The sequence below is a fragment of the Myxine glutinosa genome, chromosome 6, assembly GCF_964187855.1.
Source record: "Myxine glutinosa chromosome 6, kmMyxGlut1.1, whole genome shotgun sequence".
In the NCBI taxonomy this organism is placed as follows: domain Eukaryota; kingdom Metazoa; phylum Chordata; class Myxini; order Myxiniformes; family Myxinidae; genus Myxine; species Myxine glutinosa.
In genome coordinates, this window is record NC_136266.1 from 77,410,899 (window position 1) to 77,436,666 (window position 25,768).

Sequence of the window (25,768 nt, forward strand, 5' to 3'; positions counted from 1 at the left end):
GTTCCACTGTTGAAGAATCTCCACCCCTTTCACTATGAATATAATTCAGATCACCAGTTATCAACATGATTTTTCCATTCTTGTTGTTGTGTACAAAACCTGTTCTTGTGCTGCTGCAAGCAGCATCATTCTATAATTTTAGCCACATTCACATGCTTACGTCCCTGTATGGTTAATCATCTGGGTCGTCATGTTGGAAAGTTTATATCCATCAGTCAATATAGATACAAACATATTTCAAGTCATTTTGTGTTCAATAAACTTTATTGGGTGATAACAATAAAGGAAACATGCAATCTCTAATCATTCTGATTTACTGGAAACAAAAAGCTACCCACAAACCACTTCAATGAATGTCTTGCTCTGTAATATTGATTGTTATAGGTTCTTCCTTATTGACTTGCTATCTAAAGGATCCTTGGGTATGACCACCACCAAAATTGTCACTGAATTAAAGGAATAACTAAAATTGTTCTTCATTTCCACAATGCTTCATTTACTGCTCTCCTCTGTTCCACTGATCTGTAAAAGAAAGAACATAAATGTCATGAAACGTAATTTGTATTTCTCAAAAATATATCTCTGAGATTCCTCGGACTTCGCAAGAATATAAACTGAAATAACAATATGAAAAATCAGCAGTGGCTCAATGTGTTGGAAAGCACAGGAATATCACAGATGAAAACTCAAGCTTAATGGCAGGAGCATTTATGTCATCAAAGGGAGGTGCAAAGCGCCCCTCCCTTTATATAAGGGATCGTTTCTCTGTACGCAGCTTTAACATGGGGACTGAAAATATGTTTCTCGGCTTCTACTGGACGAAATCGACTGCAAATATCAGAAGTAAATGCTTTGTCCATCGAGGTAATATGTTCCAAATTTCAGCAACGTCCATTTATGCATTCTTGAGTTTTATTTAGAAAACCCACAAAATCACGTTGGTGTCCATCTGTCCATCCGTCTGCCCAAAATGTGTTGATGCTCATATCTCAAGGACTACACATTGAAACTAGTTCAAACTTGGAATATACATTGGCCAATCAATAGGTCTAATTAATGGCTTTCAAAACAAATTCCACCTAAGTGCCATAGTCTTTGCTTTAAAATGAAATGATGTACAAATATACATATATATATATATACACACACACACACACACACACACACACACACACACACACACACACACACACACACACTTTATACCTCTTTACAAATACTAGGGCATGCCCGTACTATATATATATCTAAAATTATATCCCCCCCCTCTATTTACATGAAATGGTTTGGTCCATTCGCAAAGCCAAAGCGAACGGCTTGCGAGTACGGTGACAATCCCCCCCCCTCTATTTACATGAAATGGTTTGGTCCAAAGCGAACGGCTTGCGAGTACGGTGACAATCCCCCCCCCCCCCTCTATTTACATGAAATGGTTTGGTCCAAAGCGAACGGCTTGCGAGTACGGTGACAATCCCCCCCCCTCTATTTACATGCAATGGTTTGGTCCAAAGCGAACGGCTTGCGGAGTTTGGTAAAGAAATCGCCATAGCTCGGTAACTACTTGTCCGATTAATATGAAACCTTGAAAAGGCACATCCTCGGGTCCCCAGCAATATACCTGGCAAGTTTCAAGTATATCGGACCGGTAGTTGTCGAGAAACAGCGGTCGCATACACACAGACACACACACACACACAGAGATTACTGGAATTATAGATAGATTATTACACAAATCTAATGTGCTGGTTCAGTGTCCTAATGGATAAATGCATCAGACTCCCAATCTGGAGATTGTGGGTTCGTAATCCCATCTGGGTTGAATATTTTTTCCCCTTACCTTTTCAAGTATTTTATATTGTCTTGGATAAAGTTTTGTTTGATGAACAAATGCATTTTGTTCGTATTTAAAATGTATCTTGTGAAAAAATCCAGGGGCATAGAAAAGGCCCCTTTATATGGGATGTGCCATGTGGTAAACTATAGAAAATAAGGGACATTCTTGTAGAAAATGCCAAACAATACAAAATAAGGGGCATTCAAAAAATCTCGTGTGCATGCTGGACTACCCTTTTGTTCTGAGGAGCCAAGTAATGCTCTAGAAAAGTTCATATAAAGGGGTGCCCTACATCTGGCAAATGAAATACATTTACTTTTTCATGCAGCTGCATGAATCAAATTTGCACCCAAGAAAACATCAAACCTCCAGAACCCAAAGGGTTATAACTTTGTTGTATCTTCCAGAATGCTATGGGAAATCTTCAATGCAGGATGCAACCGAATTTTCAGAAATTAGGCCATAGTGATACAGCTGATTTATTGCCCAAGGGGTTATCCATGATGGAAGGAGATGATCCAATGATCCATCATATTGTGTTATCTAATGCACTGTTGTTGTTATATGGTGACATACTGGGAGGTTGATCATCATCTACCATGCTCTTGAGCAAGACAGAGCGTCGCTTCCGCCAAAGCAGTTTCTCAGCTAGGATTACAATTCTGGATGAGTCAGTCACCACTCCGACACTGGAAGTCAGGGCAGTAATTTGGAAATGATTTGGTGCCAGTGATAGCGCTCACCTACTCTTTGCAAAGGACACTGTGGGATATTTAATGTCTATCAACTGATGCTAACAGAGGGCACACCCAGTTTTACATCCATCTGAGAGACGGCACACATTGATTATTCAGCCTGCCTGGGAAAAACCATGATGGCAATTGATACCAGAGCTGAGATTCAAACTTCGAATACGCAGCTCAAAGGTGAGCGTGCATAACTCTAAGCCATCCAGCCAGCCTGTTATCTTCAAAGACAAGTAAATTTATAATACAAAATGTGTGTCCAGGATGGGCCACAGCATCGACGTCGACAATGGGGGAAGTTACTGAGATATTGACAGTTGCACAGTGGTTAAAAAAATTATTGTCATGAAATATTGCCAATGAAGGTGGCGTACCCTTCAGAAATTAATCCCCAGTATCCATCATATTACCATTGTCATTCATTCCCTTCCCCAACCTGAAGGTAATGATCATTACCATTGTCATTCCCTCTCAGAATGGGCTCGATGGGATTCCAAGATGGATACTCAGTTAATAGACCCAGGACAGCACTCATTATGCCTTGTCCATTGGAAACACAGTGCACGGGTAAGCGGATAATCTTGTGCTCCTTTCTGGCCCACACAATATTCTTGTGAACCACTTCATGGCCATTGTTCTGTTTAAATAAAGGAAAGAAAAAAAATTAAGATTATAAATCATACACAGTCAAAGCAGTGAATGGGATGTTGTGGAATGCCTTTGACCTTTCATAATGCATTTCAATTTCTCAATAATGCAATTTCTCAATGCCAAACAGGAAATTAGAGCTGTCTCCCTTGACATATCATGTGCTTTCGATACGGTCTGGCATCCAGCTCTGCTCACCAAACTCTCCTCCTATGGTATCCATGGAAATCTCCACGCTTGGCTTGCGGACTTCCTCTCTGGTCGTAGTCTGGTTTCGGGCCTTTTACAAAGCCCGAAACAAGTGTGTGTCCACCCTCAGGAGAGCCAGGAAACAATATCTCACCGTTCTCAAGACCGAACTCTCTTATCTGTCTCCCTCTTCCAAATCCTGGTGGCGTCTGGTAAAATCTGTTTCTGGTGTTTGTTCCCCCTCCATCCCCTCCCTCACCTCAAATGGCTTAACGGCTGACTCCGCACGTGAAAAAGCTGAATGCCTCAACTCTGTGTTTGCCTCTAAATCTTGTGTCCCAAACCCATCCCTCTCTGTACCCACCGTACCCAGTCTTACCCAGCTGCTCCTGGACTCTGTGTCCTTTCCTCCTGAAAAGGTGGAAAAGTTTCTGTCAACCCTCGACTCTGATTCTGCAACTGGTCCTGACGGCATCAGCCCACGGGTCCTAAAATCATGTGCTTCCGCTCTTTCACTCCCTCTTTCTGTTCTCTTCACCCTCTCTTTTGCTCAAGGTCATCTGCCATCTACTTGGAAATCAGCCAACATCACCGCTTTGCACAAAAAAGGTGCAAAAACAGATCCCAGCAACTACAGACCAATCAGCCTTCTCCCAATTATCAGCAAAGTCATGGAATCCATCATTGCTTCAGATATGAAATCTTTCCTCTTCTCCAATGGCTTGATCTCTGATCATCAATTTGGTTTCAGACCTGGTCACTCTACTCTGGACATGCTGCTTCTGCTTTCTCAACAATGGATGGAGGTCCTCAACGCCAAACAGGAAATTAGAGCCGTCTCCCTTGACATTTCACGTGCCTTCGATACGGTCTGGCACCCTGCTCTGCTCACCAAACTCTCCTCCTTTGGTATCCATGGAAATCTCCACGCATGGCTGGCGGACTTCCTCTCTGGTTGTAGTCAACGTGTGGCCCTGAATGGGTTTCTCTCATCTCCTCTTCCTGTTCAGGCTGGAGTTCCCCAAGGTAGTGTTCTGGGCCCTGTGCTTTTTCTGGTCTTCATCAATGATCTCTCTGACTCTCTTGAAAATCCTCTCTATCTCTTTGCTGACGACTCTACTCTCTGTCGCTCCATTCCTCATCCCTCAGATCGGCAGTCTGCAGCCTCCTCACTCTCTGCAGACCTGGACAAAATCACAGACTGGGCAAACAAATGGAACATGTCTTTCAATCCTGATAAATCTCACACTCTTACGATGTCTCTCCGAAAAGACCGACTGGAAAACCCTCCCATCCACTTTCTGAATAATCCTCTCCAAGAAGTTCTGTCACTCAAGCTTTTGGGTCTCACTATTTGCCATGATCTTTCCTGGGAAAACCACATTTCAAATCTGGCCTCCAAAGCCAGTCGCCGACTGGGCATCCTCCGTCGTGCGAAGTCCTTCCTTGGCACACCTGAGCTCCTCACCACATACAAGGCTTTCATCCACAGCTCTATGGAATACTGCTCTCCCCTCTGGTCTGGTGCTCCTGCCTCACACCTAGCCCGTCTTCACGCTGTTGAAACCAAAGCGTTCAGAATCATTGGAATCTCCCGCGATGAAGCTAACTCCAAGGGCCTTTCACACACTCACCGCAGGCAGGTTGGTGGTCTTTCCGTCTTCTACCGACTCCTCTCTGGCCTTGCCCCCCCAGCCCTCTCTGGGCTCTGTCCCCCAAATATTCCTACAGGTCGCACAAGATCTGCCTGCAACACTCTTATGGTTAAACTGCCAAAATCAAGACTTTCTGCTCACCTTCACTCCTTCATTCCTCTTTTCTCCCGCCTCTGGAACAAACTCCCTCACTCTCTTCAATCTCACTCCACCCTCCAGGTCTTTAAAACAGCTGTTCACCACCATCTCTTATCCTCCTCCATCCAAAACCTTGATCTTTTCTACCCCCGCTAATTTCGGTCCCCTTGTGTTTTATACTTCTCCCCCCCCCCCCCCTTCCCACGCCTCCTGCCCCCAAGCCCTCTCCCTCCCACACTTCTCCCTGCTCTCAAATGTTGTGGTTGTGTGCTTACCCTTCTCTCCTCATCTTGTCTTCCGCTCCCTCTTTTTGTATATTTTGTTTGTCTGGTTGATTGATTTGTTTGTGAAATAAATGTTAGCTCTTTCACGAGCCTCGATTCAGTATACAAAAAAAAAAAAAAAAAAAAAAAAAAGTCAACGTGTGGCCCTGAATGGATTTCTCTCATCTCCCCTTCCTGTTCAGGCTGGAGTTCCCCAAGGTAGTGTTCTGTGCCCTGTGCTTTTTCTGATCTTCATCAATGATCTCTCCGACTCTCTGGAAAATCCTCTCTATCTCTTTGCTGATGACTCCACTCTCTGCCGCTCCATACCTCATCCCTCAGATCGACAGTCTGCAGCCTCCTCGCTCTCTGCAGACCTGGACAAAATCACAGACTGGTCAAACAAGTGGAACATGTCTTTCAATCCTGACAAATCCCACACTCTCAATATGTCTCTTTGAAAAGAGCGACTGGACAACCCTCCCATCTACTTTCTGAACAATCCTCTCCAAGAAGTTCCGTCACTCAAGCTTTTGGGTCTCAATATCTGCCATTATCTTTCCTGGGAAAATCACATTTCCAAGCTGGCCTCCAAAGCCAGTCGCCGACTGGGCATCCTCCGTCGTGCGAAGTTCTTCCTTGGCACACCTGAGCTCCTTACCACATACAAGGCTTTCATCCGCAGCTCAATGGAATACTGTTCTCCCATCTGGGCTGGTGCTCCTGCCTCACACCTAGCTCGGCTTCACGCTGTTGAAACCAAAGCTTTCAGGATCATTGGAATCTCCTGCGATGAAGCTAACTCCGAGGGCCTTTCACTCACTCACCGCAGGCAGGTTGATGGTCTTTCTGTCTTCTACCGACTCCTCTCCGGCCTAGCTCCCCTAGCTCTGTCTGTGCTCTGTCCCCCAAATATCCCTGCACAAGTCGCACAAGATCTGCCAGCAACCCTCTTGTGGTGAAACTGCCAAAAATGTTTTTTTTTACCTCTCCCACTCTCCCCCACCCCCTTCCCATGCCCTCTCCCTCCCACAGATCTCTCGTTGTCCCTGTTCTATACTGTTGTACTTGTGTGCTTCCCTCTCTCTCCCCATCTTGTCTCCCACTCCCTTTATCATATGTTTTATGTGTCAGTTTGTTTTATGTGATTAATGTTAGCTCTTACACGAGCCTCGATCTTGTAAAAAAAATAATTAAAAAAATGCAATTCTACCCTCATCTAAATAGAGTTACGACTTTCGATGCATTATTTATCTGCAGGGTGTGCCCCAAATAAAGCAAACCCATTAAACATCCACAATAATAATAATAATAATAATAATGCATTTATTTTATATAGCGCTTTTCAGGAAGCCCAAAGACGCTTTGACAGAGTGCAAAACATAACGCATAGCAAAACATAAAGACAATTGCAAAAAAAGAAGAATCAATAGGGAAATATTCAAAGCACAAAGGAGGGAGAAGGAGAGGAGATAGTCAGGGGTTAGATGCTGTGGGTTAAATGTTGAATGCAGTGTTGAACAGGTGGGTCTTGAGTGATGTTTTGAATGTGGTGAGTGAGGAGGAGTCTCTGATGGTGTGAGGTAGCGAGTTCCAGAGGGTGGGAGCAGCGATGGAGAAGGCCCTGTCCCCCCAGGATCTAAATTTGGTCCGGATGGGGGGGGTCAGGAGGTTGGTACCAGCAGAGCGGAGGTTGCGGGTGGGAGTGTGTCTGGAGAGGAGGTCAGCCAGGTAGGATGGGGCCAGGTTATGGAGGGCTTTGTAGGTCAAGAGGAGGATTTTGTACTGGATTCTCTGGGAGATGGGGAGCCAGTGAAGCTTGTAAAGGACGGGGGTGATGTGGTCACGGGTCCGGGAATGGGTGAGTAGACGGGCAGCGGAGTTCTGAATGTATTGGAGTTTATTGGTGATTGTTGAGGGTGAACCATAAAGGAGGCTATTGCAGTAGTCCAGACGGGAAGTGATGAAGGCGTGGATGAGGGTTTCTGCAGCCACAGAGGAGAGGGATGGACGGAGACGGGCGATGTTTTTCAGGTGGAAGAAGGCTGTCTTTGTGATCTGTTTAGTGTATTTGTCGAAGGAGAGGGTTTGGTCAAAGATGATGCCAAGATTCCGGATGTGAGGGGAGGTGGACACTGGGAAACCGTCGATGTTGAGGGCAAAGTTATGGGTGGACTTGGTGAGCGTTTTTGGGCCAATGATGATTATTTCAGATTTATCACAGTTAAGTTTGAGGAAGTTGATTTGAAGCCAGGATTTTATTTCAGTGATGCAGTTTGTCAGGATAGAGTGGGTGGCGGTGGAGATGGACTTGGTGGAGATGAAAAGCTGGATGTCATCGGCGAAGCAGTGGAATTGGAGACCATGACGGCGGATTAAGTGACCGAGGGGGGACAGGTAAAGGATAAAGAGGAGGGGGCCAAGAACTGAACCTTGGGGGACACCTTGGGGGAGGGGAGCAGTGGGGGATTTGCAGTTATTGATGGAGATGAACTGACGTCTGTCAGAGAGGTATGATTTAATCCAAGAGCGGGCAGTGCCGGTAATGTTAAAGGTGGTTTCAAGTCGGGTGAGGAGGATGGTGTGATCGATGGTGTCAAAGGCAGCGCTGAGGTCGAGGAGGATGAGAATGTTGAGGTTGCCAGCATCAGAGGAGAGGAGAAGGTCGTTGGTGATTTTGAGGAGAGCAGTTTCAGTACTGTGGTTGGACCGGAATCCGGATTGGAATGTTTCATACAGGTTATTGGCAGAGAGGTGATGCTTGAGTTGAGTGGCTACAGCGCGTTCCAAAACCTTTGACAGAAAGGGTAGGTTGGAGATGGGTCTGAAGTTATTTAGGGTGTCAGGGTTTAGTCCAGGTTTTTTCAGAATGGGGGTAACAGCAGCAATTTTGAGGGATGGTGGGACGATGCCTGTAGACAGGGAGGAGTTTATTGTTGCAATGATAAGTGGAGAAAGAGCAGGAAGGGAGGCCTTGACAAAGCTGGAGGGGATGGGGTCAAGAGTGCAGGTGGCAGTTTTCATTCCGATGAGGAGTTCAGAGAGGTCAGTAGGGGAGACTGGGGAGAATTGAGACAGGGGATGGCAGGATAAGGGGGGGCAGGTGGTTTGAGGGGGAGCGGGTGCGGCGGTGGTCAAGCTGTTGTAGATGTTTTCAATTTTGCGTTGGAAGAATGAAAGGAAGGAGATGCAGTTGTCTATTGTGAATGACTGGGTGGTGGTGTTCAGGGGGCTGAGGAGTTTGTTTATTGTAGAGAAGAGTGCTTTTGGGTTTCCGGAGCCAGAGTGGATAATTTGAGAGTAGTAGGCGGAGCGGGCGCGGGAGAGGGCATCTTTATAGTGTTGTATGTGGTCCTTGTAGGCCTGGGAGTGAACTGTGAGACCTGTTTTATTGCGGAGTCTTTCAAGTTGGCGAGCACGAGTTTTCATTAGGCGGAGCTCAGGGGTAAACCAGGGAGCAGAATGGGTGAAAGAAACTGTTTTGGTTTTTATAGGCGCAATTTGGTCAAGGCAGGAAGAGAGAGTGTGGTTGTAGTAGTCAGTGAGGTCAGAAGGGGTGTGGAGGTCAACGAAGGGAGAAGTGGACATTTTTTCAGAGAGGGTCGATGAGAATGAGGCAGGTGAAAAAGCGTTTAGCTTACGGAAGTTGATAGTGCGATAATGCCTTGGTGCTGGGGTGGGGATGTTGATGGTCAGAGTGATGGCTAGGTGGTCAGAGAGAGTGAGGTCGGAGCCAGAGAGATGGTGCAAAATTAGTCCAGTAGAGCAGACAAGGTCCAAAATGTGACCACGGTTATGGGTAGGAAAGTTGACATGTTGAGTGAGGTTAAAGCAGGTGAGTAAATCAGTGAAGTCAGTGGTTAGCGTGGAGTCAGTGGAGTCCATGTGGATATTGAAATCACCAAGGAGGAGGATTGAGGGGGAGAGGGAACATAGCTGGGTCAGAAAGTAGGAGAAGTCAGACAGGAATGATGGGTGTGGTTTGGGAGGGCGGTAGACAACAGCCATGACTGACTGTGTGTGACCAGAGAGTTTAAAAGCCAGGTGTTCAAATGATGGAGCAGATGAGATGGAGATGAGGTTGGTCTTGATGTCTTGTCGGTGAATAACGGCAATTCCACCACCTCGGCCCGCCGAGCGTGGTTTATTGATGTAAGAATATCCATTGGGTGTGGTGAGGTTGAGCGTGTAGTAGTCCAGTGGTTGTTGCCAGGTCTCAGTGAGACAGAGAAAGTCCAGTTTATTTTCCAGGATGTAGTCGTTCAGGATGAGGCATTTGTTGTTGAGGGACCGGGTATTGAACAGGGTGAGCTTGATGTTGTTTTGTACGGCGGGTATGAATCCAGGTGATTTGGCCAGGGTTCGCAGACAGGAGGTGCGATTTTGTGCGTTGTTGTGACCAGGTGTGTTGGGACGATGAGTGGGAGTGCGCTGAGCCGACCAGAGGATGGGGATGGAGTGACCTGATTGTAAATAAACAAACTTACGACCGGAGCCACGGTGAATGTACCTGGGTCGACGCAGGAGTCCATTCGATCTGATTGCAGAGATGCATGATGGGGTGGAGCGGGTTTTAAGCAGGAGAAGCCTTGCGGCAGAGTACCGCAGAGCCATGCCAGCAGGAGCGAAGGCAAAGCGAGCACGCGGCCAAGGGTGAGGAGGCGAAACAATCGACACAACCAACGGGAGTGGGCCCGAGGAAACAGCGATGGAGCCGAGCAGGTGAAGCCCGGAGCAGCAGAGCAGAGCCGGGACCGCGCAGAGGAAGACTCAATGGCCATAAATCCGCCACGACCACCAGGAAAGCAAGACACGGACAATGGTCCAGTCAGAGAAGCGGCGAGCAAACGACGCCAGCGTCCTCTCACGACCGGACCGGAAAACGGAAGTGATACAATACAATAAAGTGATATAATACAATCATCTTTATTCTGAATTACATAAAACTTAAGGTATAAGTGCTACATTTTGTGTGACACAGGTGTACCAAATATCAGAATCGTAACTTGAGACTTTGTTTTGGCACTCGGTCGATCATATGCTCCAAATGTCCACCTCTGCGCTGAATACAGATTTGAACTGGAAGGGCACTTAGTAGAGCGCACACCTCCGCCAGGCTGAACAGTTTGTTTTGTATCCCACTGATAGGCAGGATCTGGATTCGGACCTGAACCAAAATCGAATCGGCTTGTTCTTGTCACCTAACCAACTCATCCACCAAGTTTAGTCATAACTCGTCCATAACCTTTTAAAATATCATGTTATATATCGCTTTTCACCCGAATCGCTTTTCACCCCATGTCTGAATGGTAAAGAACCACTTAGAAATTAAATAATTATCGTATCCGAATCCATATTGAGATCTTCACCAAAATCGAATCGATTAGTTCTTGTCACACACCCAACCGGTCCACCATGTTTCGTCCAAATCCGTCCAAAACTTTTTGAGATAACCTGCTATTTATCGTTTTTGGTCCGATCTTCCAATGGTGACGAAGTACTTAAAAATTATAATAGCCGGATCCGAATGCGGATCTTCATCAAAATCTAATCACTTCGTCCTTGTCACATACACTACCTCTCTGCCAAATTTCGCCCGAATCTGTCCACATCTTTTTGAGATATGTTGTTTACAGACAAACAGACAAACAGACAGACAGACAGACAGGGGTGAAAACATAACCTCCATCCACCTTCGGTGGTGGAGATAACAAGACGGGCGAAGTTGTTGATTACGCACTGACATTCAACAAGTGCGATGGACCTCATTAAGTGCCAAGTAGGATGGATGGATGAAGGATCTTTAGAAAACCTCATTGGGTGGTACTGTGTCCCAATCGAGATTGTTCCTTGAGTTGACTCGACCATTAAGCAAAAAGTGAGCCTCGTCGGAGAACCAAATGTCCATGAGATAACCAGGGTCCTCCTTAATTTTCTCGACAAACCACCAAACCATTTCAAGATGCTTGTTTTTGTCTGGAAAGTGAGTTTGTTTTTGTCTTGTGTTCCGTATGAATAAAGTTTCATGTCATCATGGAGAATCTTCCTGAGACTTGACAATGTCAGTCCATGTTCTTGACTGCGGCAGCGAAGGGCCTTTTTTGACTCTTTCTGACTATCTGTTGGACCTTCTCAATGACCTCAGGAATTCTCAGTGAAAGGTGTCCAGAAGGAGTTGGTCTGTGTTGATTTTGAGTTTCTTTTGTGCACATTTCTTTTTTTGAGTTTAATAAATTTTTCGTTTAATCGTAATTTGTGCACAGTTGACCTCTCCCCTTATAAAGGGAAGAGGAGGAGAAGAATAAGTTCCTTGTTCTCGAAATTTCTTAATCCATTTGAATATTATCCGTTTACATGAGCTATCTCTGCAGTTAAATTTTGTCTTGAACTTTCTTTGCGTTTAGACGAAGGATTGCGTTTTGATGTAGGATTCTAGAGAAAAAGTCTTTTCTTCATTTGGCCAGGTCATCGTTTCAGGCAGGACCTCAGCTATCATTATCTGAAATAAGAGAGACATGAACAATAAATGAATGTTGAATAAAATGGAGGGTTTGGTTTTTTTATGGCACACCCGTACATGTTCATATCCATGAGGAGAAAGAGCCTGAGAGCACCTGCAGATAAACTCTTGAGTACTTTCCTTATGGCTATGATAATATACAAGTATTTGCGACCAGCTTCCTCAAGCATTGTCATCCTATTCTCCCCTAAATTCACTTTGATTGTATTATTAGTCTGGGGTTTGCATACAACAAAATAATTAAAGTACCTTTCAAAATCAGAATTATCGCATGATCAGCAACCTCATTATAAGCACAATCGAGGCAATTCATCCAAGTAGTTACCATCACTTGCTTGTGTATAATGCTTCACAGATGAACTGAATTATCTATAATTTGAACAAATTGACTCCCAAGCGGGTTGGACGTTATTTGTATTCCGTACATGTTCAAACAGGCTGGTTACTAAACTCAGCATGATTTCCAATTTAATTATCCAAGGGTAATTAATGAACCCAAGCCACCATCACCGCCAAATGGCAGGACCACGAGGGGTACATATCTTTACAAATAAATAATTTAGTTCACACAATAAAAATGGGACAAAATTCTGGTAACAGAACACAACCTATTATGAAACGAATTTTTTTTTTTTTTTTTGCATACAAAGTAGAGGTTCGTGTAAGAGTTAACACAATAAACAAAAAAACCATAAACGAACACATAAAACATGTAATAAAGGGAGCGGGAGACAAGAGGAGGAGAGAGAGGGAAGCACACAAGTACAACAGCAGAGAACAGGGACATCGGGAGATCTGTGGGAGGGAGAGGGTGGGGGCACGGAAGGGGGTGGGATACATGGTATAAAACAAGAGGACACTACTAGGAATTTCAGGAATGAAGCCGGAGATTTAAAAAGGTGGATTTGGGGGGTATTAACGGGGGTAGAAAAGATCAAGGTTTTGGATGGGGGAAGATAAGATATGGTGGTGAACAGCCGTTTTAAAGACCTGGAGCTAGGAGAGGGTTTGAAGAGAGTGAGGGAGTTTGTTCCAGAGGCGGGAGAAAAGAGGAATGAAGGAGTGAAGGTGAGCAGAGAGTCTTGATTTTGTCCATTTCACCAGAAAAGGGTTGCAGGCAGATCTTGTGCGTCCTGAAGGAATATTTAAGGGACAGAGCACAGACAGAGCTGGGGTAGCTAGGCCGGAGAGGTTTCGATAGAAAACAGAAAGTCCACCAACCTGCCTGCCATAAGCGAGTGAAAGGCCCTCAGAGTCAGCTTCATCACGGGAGATATTAATGATTCTGAAAGCTTTGGTTTCTACAGCGTGAAGCCGAACTAGGTGTGAGGCAGGCGCACCAGCTCAGAGGTGAGAGCAGGACTCCATCAAGCTGCGAATGAAAGCTTTGTATGTGGTGAGGAACTCAGAGGTGCCAAGGAAGCACTTCGCACGACGGCGGATGCCCAGTCGGCGACTGGCTTTGGAGGCCAGCTTGGAAATATGGTTTTCCCAGCAAAGATCATGGCAGATAGTGACCCCAAAAGCTTGAGTGACAGAACTTATTGGAGAGGATTGTTCAGAAAGTAGATGGGAAGGTTGTCCTGTCTGTCTTTTTGAAGAGACATAGTGAGAGTGAGATTTGTCAGGATTGAAAGACATGTTCCACTTGTTTGACCAGTCTGTGATTTTGTCCAGGTCTTCAGAGAGCGAGGAGGCTGCAGACTGCCGATATGAGGGATGAGGTATGGAGCGGCAGAGAGTGGAGTCATCAGCAAAGAGATGGAGAGGATTTTCCAGAGAGTCGGAGAGATCATTGATGAAGACCAGAAAAAGCACAGGGCCCAGCACACTGCCTTGGGGAACTCCAGCCTGAACAGGAAAGGGAGATGAGAGAAATCCATTCAGGGCCACACGTTTTTGATGACCAGAGAGGAAGTCCGCAAGCCATTCGTGGAGATTTCCATGGATACCGTAGGAGGAGAGTTTGGTGAGCAGAGCGGGGTGCCAGGCCGTATCGAAGGCACGTGATGTGTCAAGGGAGACAGCTCTAATTTCCTGTTTGACATTGAGAAATTGCATTATTGAGAAATTGAAATCCGCAAGGAAGTCCGCAAGATATGCGTGGAGACTTCCATGGATACCATGAGAGGAGAGCTTACGTAAAGATAGAGTTGAGAGATCTACCCTTACTGTTTGGCAATATGCACAACAGCCATTCAAACGAGGAGCTAAGGAAGCTGGATGGGAAAGCACAGAGTGAAGAGCCTTGGATGCAGCAGGACTCGTACATGCTGGCACGTTGAGCGGGATCAGACATCTGATCAGAGTTAGGATGAGAAGTGTGAGCTGTCCCACTGGTAAGAACGTGTGTGTGTGTGTGTGTGTGTGTGTGTGTGTTGTGTGTGTGTGTGTGTGTGTGTGTGTGTGTGTGTGTGTGTGTGTGTGTGTGTGTAGAGATAGAGAGAGAAAGAAAGAAAGAAGCACACGTTTATTTTGTCAGCTTCCCCCTCCTCGTCACCTGAATGTACTTTCCCAAACACTGACCCCAACAATCCAAGAACTCTGTCACCAGCTGAAAAGGGGGATGTTTCTGTCTGTGCCGCTCCCCCCCCCCTCCCCACCACCACCAAAAATCTAGCTTATCACCAGCTGCAAAGGGGGTTGTAGAGTTTGAGATGGGGCCTTCTCGACTTCGATGAGTCTACCAATCACAGGATGGGAATGGTCCAATACCCCCCTCCCTCTGGCTGATGACCAGTTGGGAGGAGGGGACTTCTCCCATTCTTCGTGAAAACAGAAAAGTTCATACTGCCCCTTTCCTTTTACCTTGCGTTGCCCAGTTCACAGAAAAGGAACAGACGGATCAAACGTCTTACCCTATCTATCATCTGTTAGTCTCAGGCAAGGGTTTGCAGCCAACCTAAACGAACAACATGCACTTATACATGTTTAAAATGTCCAAAGAACTACGTGTACACAACCATTGGTTAAGGCTTCAAACTAGTTACTGGCCACGATCTCACAAGCATAACTATCATTCTTTACTCGTAAAAAGCCTGTCAAAATTGACGGGTTGGAACAATTTATTCAACGGTGCAGCCTCGTGATTGTGCAAAAGTCTGAAGCCTCAGCCGAGTGTCAGGTTTGCATGCTTATCTCATATGGACGTAAATGAACACTCGTTTTACTCTGCGTGCATTGCACATCATGTGCAGCGAATTTCACTTCCTGCTCCTTGTATTTATTATTATTTAAAAACGTTTCTGTACACCACCCTTGAGGCTCGGTTTGCAAGCCACCGTCTACAATTCCAAAGAGAAGAGACATAATTACTCTTTTATGGAAAATGTTTTTCGAGTTTGTTTTATCCTCAAAAATAGGCCATAGTGAACACACATTCATTTTAATAGATTGGCCTTTAAAACCTACCCCTGTGAAGGGGGACAGACATCTGTACAAACACACAAACTGACATTGTGTTTTATATGGTATATAATGATAATTGATAATTATTTTCTGACTCATTGCATGATGTCGTATTGAATTCTCATCCAGAAATGGCTCACCTCAGTAGTCGTTCCACAGCTCCTCAATGGTGTCTGAAGAGAGAGACGCCGTCCCACACGCTGTCCTCTACATGACGGGTCATTCAGGTGGATGTTATTACCGGTGTAACCCACGTGGTCGATATAAGCACCACGGATAGAGATTTCCATGTAATCATCGTTGCAGGTCAAAATAATGTTATCGCCTGCAATGACATTAAAAAATATTTTTTGTTTAAAAAAAACATTGCAAATATTTTAAACACTGGAAGAAACCTAGCTCAATGCAAATTGGATAACAGTGTGCTCATGATGAATATGATACAATTCACATTTCACGAGCAGTTTCAATGTTTCATTTTGATATAAACAGAAAATACATTGTTCCCAGACGAATGAGAAACTTTGCTCAGTACACAACGATTTGCTTCTGGGTTTGGGCAGCACAAGTTTACCCTGAGAAGATGGAGGTGGTAGTCTTTCTCTTTAAACTTTTTACGGCTTATCCCGTAGGGCAAAGCCTTCGAGAACAGTGTTTGTCTGTCAGTATGTCCATAAGTATGTATGTATGCATGTAAGTATGTCCCTCACAAACGTACACCAATCAGAGCTGAGGATCTGGTCACATGACTGGAGTGATGTAATGTGATTATGTCTGTGATGTCATTACGGTGTACAATGGCTGACTCCACACACCGCCATTTTGATTTTGGGATTTCAGGCCGAACATATCGTCGAACCTGTCATACGGTATATCACAATCGCCATGCTCTATCCTTACATTTTTCATTGAGTGTGAAAAACAAACAAACCGATTGTTAAAATGACCATCAATAGCGAAAGCATAGGTGTTATGTACGGATCTTCCAATGACACAGTTACCTTAGGCTTCATGACTTCATGCCTCACCTTCAGGCCGCTTCAGACAAATTAGCTGAGGATTCTTAATACAGTAGTATCGTTTTAATAACAATAATAATAACGTTCATCATAACAATATCGTAAATATAATCATAACACTGCAATCCCCTTTATCGTGACTGAAAAGTTACTGGATTGAAGTGGTGTATGGTTCATGGATGACTCGAGGAGAAGTGGTGTACTAATTATCGCATGGAGTAAGGAATTAGCCACAGTTTATTAATAGACTAACATTGTCTTCGTAATAATAATAATAATAATAATAGGACAAAGACACAAAATATCATAGCCCCCGTGTTTTTAGTAATTTTGCTGTACGGAGTTAAAGGATGTCAGTCGGCCGTAAGTATGTATGTAGGCCACCTTTGGTTGGATTACAAAGCAAAATCTTCTGCATATGTATGCTCTCATGTGTTGCCTTTGCGTCAAGTCTGAACAAAATCAGTCTATGCATGTCAAGAAATGGTTGAGGAGGTGGTCAATATCGGTTCTTTTTATAACTAAAATGGCCACCAGTCTACCAGTCGGCCATCTTTTATCAGATCGCAAAATAAAACGAGGTGCACATGTATGCCTTCATGAGCTGTGCGTTTGCCAAGTTTGAACAAAATCAGACCATGCCTGTTCAACAAATGGTTGGTGACATAATTAAAGTAACAAAATAGCCACCAGTTGGCCATCTTGGATCTGATCACGAAAAGAAATGACGCACATATGTAAGCCATCATTCTTTATCTGTGTGCTAAGTTCGAACAAGATCAGTAAATGCATGTCCGAGAAATGGTTGAGACATGTTCAACATCGGGTTTTTTACAACTAAAATGGCCGCCAGCCTAACAGTCGGCGATCTTTGATCAGAACGCAAAATAAAGTGAGGTGCATGTGTATGCCATCATGTACTCTGCTTATGTTTGTGTATATTATACATGTGTCAGTTTTAAGCTGCCATGAATCGACCCCACTGCTTTACACCCATTGGCTGGACAGCTGGCCTGACTCCAACCCAAATGAAGCAGTACAGATCAGTAGGCCTCAAACCTTAGGTCTGGGTGTTAGTCCATGGCCCAGTGAAATTGGAATGATCCCAGGTATATAACCACGATGTATTATATATGCACATAACCTGTATGCATGTTTTTGCTTCATGTACACTACTCACAATAAGTTAGGGATATTGGCAGGTTCTTCGGTGTGGTTGATTTTGTGTATTAATTATGTTGAAAAAAGTTGTTGGTCCTAATTCTATGGTTATTAATGAGTGTGAAAAAACACAGCATTCTTGATTTCAATACCCCAACCCCTATAAAAAAAACAAGCATTCTGAGTATTGCGCTGCAATACATGTCCCCTACCGGCAGTCTGTCGTCCGGAAAACTGTTGGGGAAATTACCAAGGGTTATGAACCCACATGTTCTGAATCGTTCCCAATCGCTAATTACCTCAGGACGGGCTCACCTGTGATTCGCACTCGGGACTTCGATTTATACACCTTGCAGACAGGTCAGCAGAAGCACGACAAAATAAGTTGTTGACAAAGAACCTTTCGAGTCGCTAAATATCAGTAATTTATTATATTTTCAGGTTCACGATCAATGATTGATGTGTATATATATGTTGTTCGGCTTGGCTCCGCCCCTCCCGAAAGCGTGCACTGTGTCGCACTGTTGACGTTCGCGAGATGAGGCTGATGGCGCGCAGTGCGGCTTGAGGAGAACTCTGGAATAAACAAGAGATATCCTTCTTTTTTTTAAACATTTTCGTTTAATTAACGATATCTGCCAAACCACACGACCTATCGCAAATTCCAAAGAGACATTTTAGTAGACTGACGTGCTGAACAGATCTGTGAAGTTTCCCCTCAATTGGATCAAAAATGACGGAGGAGCTCGGTTTTAAAGGTTCATGCTTAAAAACATCATAACTCTGAAACTATGTGAAGCATGACGTCAGGCGAGTTGAGTTTTTTGTTCGTCATGGGTATGCGATTCTGCCTGCAAAGTTTCGCCTCGATCTGTTCAGCCGTTGCAGGAAAAAGGGGTTTTCGTGTTTTCACGAAAAACAATATGGCGGCCGAACCACGTAACCTGTGACGTGTGACGTCATAATTACCATTAAAATATTCTACAGAACGAGTCCCCACTACGGTGAAAATTTGATCTCAATCGGTCCAATTATTGCAGAGAAAATGGTTTTAAAAAGAAATTAAAAATTAAAATGGCATTGAGTAAGGATCATCAGAATGATCAGAATTACCAAGGTTCAAAGTGCCATAACTCTGTCAAAAGTGATCTAAACGTCGTGAGGTTCGAACTCGATCTGTAGCTTATCATGAGGAAACGATGTGCCAAGTTTGAAATCATTAGCTTTAAGCGTTTAGAAAAAAAGTCCGGAAAACTGTTCTTTGCGTGACGGACTGACGGACAGACTGACGGACAGACTGACGGACTGACGGACTGACAGACTGATGGACTGACAGACAGACAGACAGACTGATGGACTGACGGACTGACGGACTGACAGACTGACGGACTGACAACCTGACGGACTGACAGACTGACGGACTGACGGACTGACAGACTGATGGACTGTCAGACTGACGGACTGACAGACTGATGGACGGACAGACAGACTGACAGACAGACAGACTGAAGGACAGACTGACGGACAGACTGACGGACAGACTGACTGACGGAGGGAAGGCGTGCAAACCTGTAGTCCCCTCGGGTGTACACCGGTAAGGGACTAATAAACTCACCGCCACAATATCCCTAACTTATTGTGAGTAGTGTATGTACATCGGGTTATTAGTCCCCTACCAAACGGACTAACGGTTATTCGTCCCATAACATCCAAAAGTCCGTCACGCAAAGAACAGTTTTCCGGACTTTTTTTTCTAAAGGCTTAACGCTAATGATTTCAAACTTGGCACATGGTTTCCTCATGATAAGATACAGAACAAGTTCGAATTTCACGACGTTTCGATCATTTTTGACAAAGTTACGGCACTTTGAACTTTGGTAATTCTGATAATTCTGATGACCCTTAACTCAGTGCCATTTTAAGTTTTAATTTCCTTTAAAAACCATTTTCTCTGCAATAATTGGACCGATTGAGATAAAATTTTCACGCGAGGGGGGACTCAGTCTGTAGAATATTTTAATGGTAATTATGACGTCACAGGTCACGTGGTTCGGCCGCCATATTGTTTTTCGTGAAAACACGAAAACCCCTTTTTCTCTGCAACGGCTGAACAGATCTAGGCCAAACTTTGCAGGCAGAATCGCATACCCATGACGAACAAAAAAGTCAACGAGCATGACGTCATGCATCACATGGTTTCAGAGTTATGCCGTTTTTAAGCATGAACCTTTAAAACCGAGCTCCTCCCTCATTTTTGATCCATTCGAGGGGAAACTTCACAGATCTGTTCAGCACGTAAGTCTACTAAAACGTCCTTTTGGAATTTGCGATAGGGCACGTGGTTTGGCAGATATCGTTAATTAAACGAAAATATTTTTAAAAAATGGATATCTCTTGTTTATTCTAGAGTTCTCCTCAAACCGCACCGCGCGCCCTCAGCCTCGTCTCGCGAACGTCAAAAGCGCGACACAGCGCGCGCTTTCCGGAGGGGCGGAGCCAAGCCGAGCAACATATATATATATATATATATATACACATCGATCATTGATCGTGAACCGGAAAATATAATAAATTACTGATATTTAGTGACTTGAAAGGTTCTTTATCAACAACTTATTTTCTCGTGCTTCTGCTGACCTGTCTGAAAGGTGTATAAATCGAAGTCCCGAGTGCGAATCACAGGTGAGCCCGTCCTGAGGTAATTAGCGATTGGGAACGATTCAGAACCTGTGGGTGAATAACCCTTTTTAATTTCCCCAACAGTTTTCCAGACGATAGACTGCCGGGAGGGGATATGTATTGCAGCGCAATACTCAGAATGCTTGTTTTTATTATTTTCGGCACCGAGCGCGGCATTATACACTGCCCAAATAAAGGGACGTATTTACTGATACTAAATTTTCCAGACTTTTCTCCTTTACCTTTTAACATATTGAACTGAAACCTGTTAGGGGACATGTATTGCAAAGCAATTTTCCCTCTTGTTTGTTTAAGCAAGCAGTTTATTTTCCTGGATGGAGTCGATCTTCACAAATATATTTTTAGATTTCCCACCCTCCTTCCTCTCCTCATCCATACATTCCCTTGTCACGCTTTCCGTTTGGATGTTCGCTTCGATGCATGTAACAGTGCATTTGTCGTCCGTGACGTTAGCGTGCCCAGTTACACAGATAATTCTAACGTTGTCATTCATATTTTGCCAGAGGTTGCCTACCGCCTCGTGAGGATAATCAATACTTGAACAAAGCTGTGGATTTGTAATACTGATGATGTTAGTTCAATTGTCATTGATTCGTGAAAATAATTTATATTTGGTTGAACTTGTGGTGTTTTTATACTCTGATTGCTGCAGGGTTATTTTTCCATTCTTTTGTTCAGTAATTGCTCAATAACATCCTTTTCATCTAATTTCTAATATCTGGCACTAAGACTACTTAATTGTTGTCAACCCACCACCCCACAACACTCATATTATATATTATACCTGAACTCCTTCCTACCTTACCTCCAAACTTTGTCCAATCTCCAAATTTGCAAAGCCGACTATTTACCCCATTGAACAAATCGTTGAGGTAAATGATACATAAGGGGAAAAAGACATAAAATGCAATAGCCCCTGTGACCGCCAGATGGCCAGCTTTGGTGGATTACAAAACAAAATGTTCCGTATATGTATATTCTCATGTATTGTCTTTGTGCCAAGTTTGAACAAAATCATTCCATGCATGTCCGATAAATGGGTGAGGACCTGTTCAGCATCGGGGTTTTTTTTACAACAAAAATGGCCGCTAGCTGACCATCTTTGATTACATTGCAAAACAAAATGTTCCGTATATGTATATTCTCATGTATTGTCTTTGTGCCAAGTTTGAACAAAATCATTGCATGCATGTCCGATAAATGGTTGAGGACCTGTTCAGTATCGGGTTTTTTTTTACAACAAAAATGGCCGCTAGCTGACCATCTTTGATTACATTGCAAAACAAAATGATGTGCTTATGTATACCATCATGTATTGTCTTTGTGCCAAGTTGGAACAAAATCATTCCATGCATATCCGATAAATGGTTGAGGACCTGTTCAATATTGGGTTTTTGTTACAACAAAAATGGCCACCAGCTGCCCATCTTTGATTTCATTGCAAAACAAAATGATGTGCTTATGTATACCATCGTGTATTGTCTTTGTGCCAAGTCTTAACAAAATCGGTCAATAAATCTCTGAGATATGGTGAGGGACGGATGGATGGATGGACAGATGACACCCAATCCATAAGCCCCCTTTCGGACTAAGTCCAACGAGGCTAATATCGGTTCCAGTAGTGATTCCTGGAATACCTAGCGCTTACCTCTCAGCCAGACTTCCTTCCATTTGAAGCCACTCTTTGTTTCATACCACAGAGCTAGTTTTTTATCCAGTGAGATACTCTACCAGCCATTCCACAAACCCTTGTCGTAGTTCACAGCTTTCTATATCGTAGATATACTGTTGCTCAAAATATCCGAAATGTACAACTCCTAAAATCCAGACTTAATGCTCCTTCCACTCTTTTCTGGATGCAGATGACGTCATCTGGGTGCAGGGGTGTAACCCGTTAGGAAACAGCTTGCTATTGCTTTCGAAGCAAGTAATTTCATATTAACCACTTTGCAAGCCGCTTGGCAGGTGGAGCAAGCGAATAAGAGAGGTGCTTCGTTATGTTAGCAAAAATAGCCGCCATAGTTGGATTGAAAACGACACTACAACCAACTAAATGTTCAGAACTACACCGCGAATATGTATAAAGTACTCATAATATTATTAAACGTGCATTTCATACTTCAATTTTTACTCTACTTTTCATCCTAATTCTTCAAGATCTACACACATGCAATTTACCCCTCCCCAAAATGCACAATGGTAGGGTGCATAGATAAGCTTGGTAGGGAGCTCCTCCTTTTGACCCCCAATTTATTTATATTTATTTCCCTGTTCCTCGTACACTGTGGCCGCTGCTAACACAGTAAATTCGTTTGGGGAAGTTGTCACAAGAGGATCGAGTAAAACTGAAAAAGACAGCCCGGACAGCATTTGCTCAAGTACCACGACAGCAATTGTTTACATGGAGACCGCAGTGTTGTTAAGCGGTTCCGAGCGCACCTCTCCGTTAAATCAAGTTAACGACTTTCATTCAGGCAAGCCGCTTGACAAGCGATATCAAGCTGCTTGCTAACAGAACACACCCCCAGACGTCCCAAGTTGTTCTCTGTTTTACATCTCAGGAATGCATTGTTGCAAAAAAAGTAATAAAAGAGGACAACTAGAACGGCACTCAGTAGAGTTCATACCTCCGCCTGGTTTGCCCATGTCACTAAATGGTGAAGAATCACTTAAAATTAAATTCTACTAGCTGGATCCGGATCCGGATCTTCACCAAAATTGAATCGATTCTTCCTTGTCACACACACAACATGTCCAACAAGTTTCGTCCAAATCCATCCATAACCTTTTGAGATATCCTGCTATGCATAGTTTTTGGCCCGATCTCCCAATGGTGAAGAATCACTTTAAAAATTCTACTAGCCGGATCCGAATCTGGATCTTCACCAAAATCTAACCATTTCGTCCTTGTCACATAAGCAACATCTCTAACAAATGTCGTCCGAATCCGTCCACAACCTTTTGAGATATTTTGTTCACAGATAAATGGACAGACAAACAGACAGGGGTGAAAACATAAGCTCCATCTACCATAGGTGGCAGAGGTAATAAAATGGACAGTGGACAGATCTTCCTCGCAATAAATATTAAATAACCAATGAGTTATTTCCTCATATTATTGCTAATTTTACATCTTCAACAAAAAGAATGTCATGCAGCGATGAAAATTTAAACAGAGCCTCTTCTTTTCTTCTTCTTCATATTCTTCTTCGTTCGTATGCAGCAGATGGGTGCAAGGAGCATCATTGGCTGAGGGGGCATGGCAGTATCTCTGATGCAATTCCCCCTGTAGGTTAGAGCAGGAATTTGTAATTTGGCCTACTCTTCGTTTTGGACAGCATCGGAGCTTTCACGTCCACCGACTAATGCTGGGAGATGGAATGCCTAGTTAAAGTCCATCCGAAGGTCGACAATATATTGATGAATCGCCCTGTGTTTCAAACACCTGGCTGACAGTTGAGGGTTGCATTTAGAATAAACACACCTACATAGTTGTGATAAGTCTGCAATGACTAAATGTTGATGCAATGTCACTGGTATTGTTAAGGTCGCACGATAGGGTGTACAGGAGAACATTCACTTTTCAGTGTATGACTGATGCTTCATTTGGGTTTATTGGTTTGTCTCCTTCTTTACTTTCATTTACGTTATTGAGTAATATAGCATGATAAAAAAGACAAACTGCCTTCAACAACGCCATGATCAAGTGTATTTAAAACGCAAAACTCACCTTGTCCATCGCAAAGAACTGTTGCATCTTCATCGTGAACGCAGTTGTGAGTTCCCCAACCATTGTGCCGACACTGAGACAGATGCGTCTCACTTCCATTGCAAAACACGTTGTCCATCCAGATCGATCCTCGTCCCTGTCCAAAGTCAACAGGTGATGCAGCAGTCATTGGACTCCCACAATCGAGCTGGCGACAGACAACCTGTGCATCATTATTGTCCCAAAAATCGTCGCAGACGGTGCCCCAGGAGCCCCGGTAGAATACTTCTACACGGCCCTCACAGCGATCTTCTCCACCCACAAGGCGCACAGGGAGCTCTGGAAAAGGAAAATATAAATTTGTACCAATATTGTTATCCTTAACTTGCAACTGTATACATAACATCAATGAAGGATTTTTTTATTCAATGACAAACATAATAATTTACGTTATTATATTCAACATCCACAACGACATTGAATAAAAAGGCAAATACTCTAAATTGAATTTTTACGGCGGAGCGCCGAGGGCAAAGCCGTCTGTCTGTCCGTATGTATGTATGTATGTATGCCCCTCAAACGTACACCAATCAGATCTGAGGATCTGGTCACATGACAGGGACGATGTGATGTCATTACGTCTGTGATGACATCACGGGGTAAAACGGCTGATTCCACACAACACCATTTTGATTCCTATGCCGTTCAGGCCAGACATATTGTTGAACCTATCATGTATCAAAATCTGCATGCTCTCCCTTTACGCTTTTCATTCAGTGTGAAACACAAACAAACCGATTGTTAAAATGACCATCACATATCGAAAGCACAGGTGTTATATGGGTCTTCCAACAACACAGTATGTATAGGCCTTAGGCTTCATGCCTCACCTTCAGGTCGCTTCAGACAAATTAGCCCAGGTTTCTTAATATAGTAGTATTGTTTTCGTAATTAATAATAATAATAATAATAACTCTAACGCCACTCAGTAGAGCGCATACTCCCGCCGTGGGTGGCCGCTGCTGAGCCCTATCTTCCAATGGTAAAAAATCCTTCAAAACATTCCTGGATCCGGAATAATATCCTGAGCTTCACCAAAAACTAATCAATTCTTCCTTATCCCAAGGGCAATCATCCCACCAACTTTCATCCAAATCCGTTCAGAACTTTTCCAGATATATTGTTCACAAACACACGAACACACGAACACACATACGCACACAGACACACGCGCACACACACACACACACACACACACACACACACACACACACACACACACACACACACACACACACACACACACACACACACACACACACACACACACACTCGAATGAATTACTCCCTGGTGGGAGTAATAATAATACTAGCGTTAATACTATTAATATAGTAAATATAATTGGAACACTGTGATCCCTTTGTCGTTATTGCAAAGTTTCTAAATTGAAGCGGTGTATGGTTGGTTCATTGTTGACTTGAAACATAGAATAAACTAATACCGGGATTAGCCGGTATCCTGCGTGTGTCTCGTGGTGAAAGAGTCCTAAAGTTTTACAGTTTTGTTTTTACTTTATTTTAAATCATATTTAAATTTAGCAAACGAGGGAGTTCCAATGCTTCAATATGGATTCATAATGACTGTGCAGACACCTTGAGCTCCCTGTATTGCACGACTCGGTGCTGGGGTTCTGACTCAGTGCTGGGGTTCTGCCTCTGAGGCCTACGTGGTTCTGCAGTGACCAACCCTCTGATTGTCTCGGTGCCGGCGAGGTGAA

General features: G+C 43.8%; 1 protein-coding gene across 2 annotated transcripts in view; it reads right to left on the reverse strand.

The window, feature by feature from the left end:
• Positions 1-257: 257 nt before the first annotated feature.
• LOC137413304 (scavenger receptor cysteine-rich domain-containing protein DMBT1-like) overlaps positions 258-25,768 on the reverse strand; it is a 102,359-nt gene continuing 76,848 nt past the window's right edge. For both annotated transcript variants that reach the window (XM_078780035.1, XM_068098698.2), the window contains 4 exons: positions 24,012-24,329; positions 15,542-15,726; positions 3,037-3,217; positions 258-522 (listed from right to left, as the gene is read on the reverse strand). In XM_078780035.1, coding sequence (XP_078636161.1) covers positions 497-522; positions 3,037-3,217; positions 15,542-15,726; positions 24,012-24,329 — 710 coding nt within the window. In that variant the 3' untranslated portion in view covers positions 258-496. The remainder of the gene's footprint in view (positions 523-3,036; positions 3,218-15,541; positions 15,727-24,011; positions 24,330-25,768) is intronic.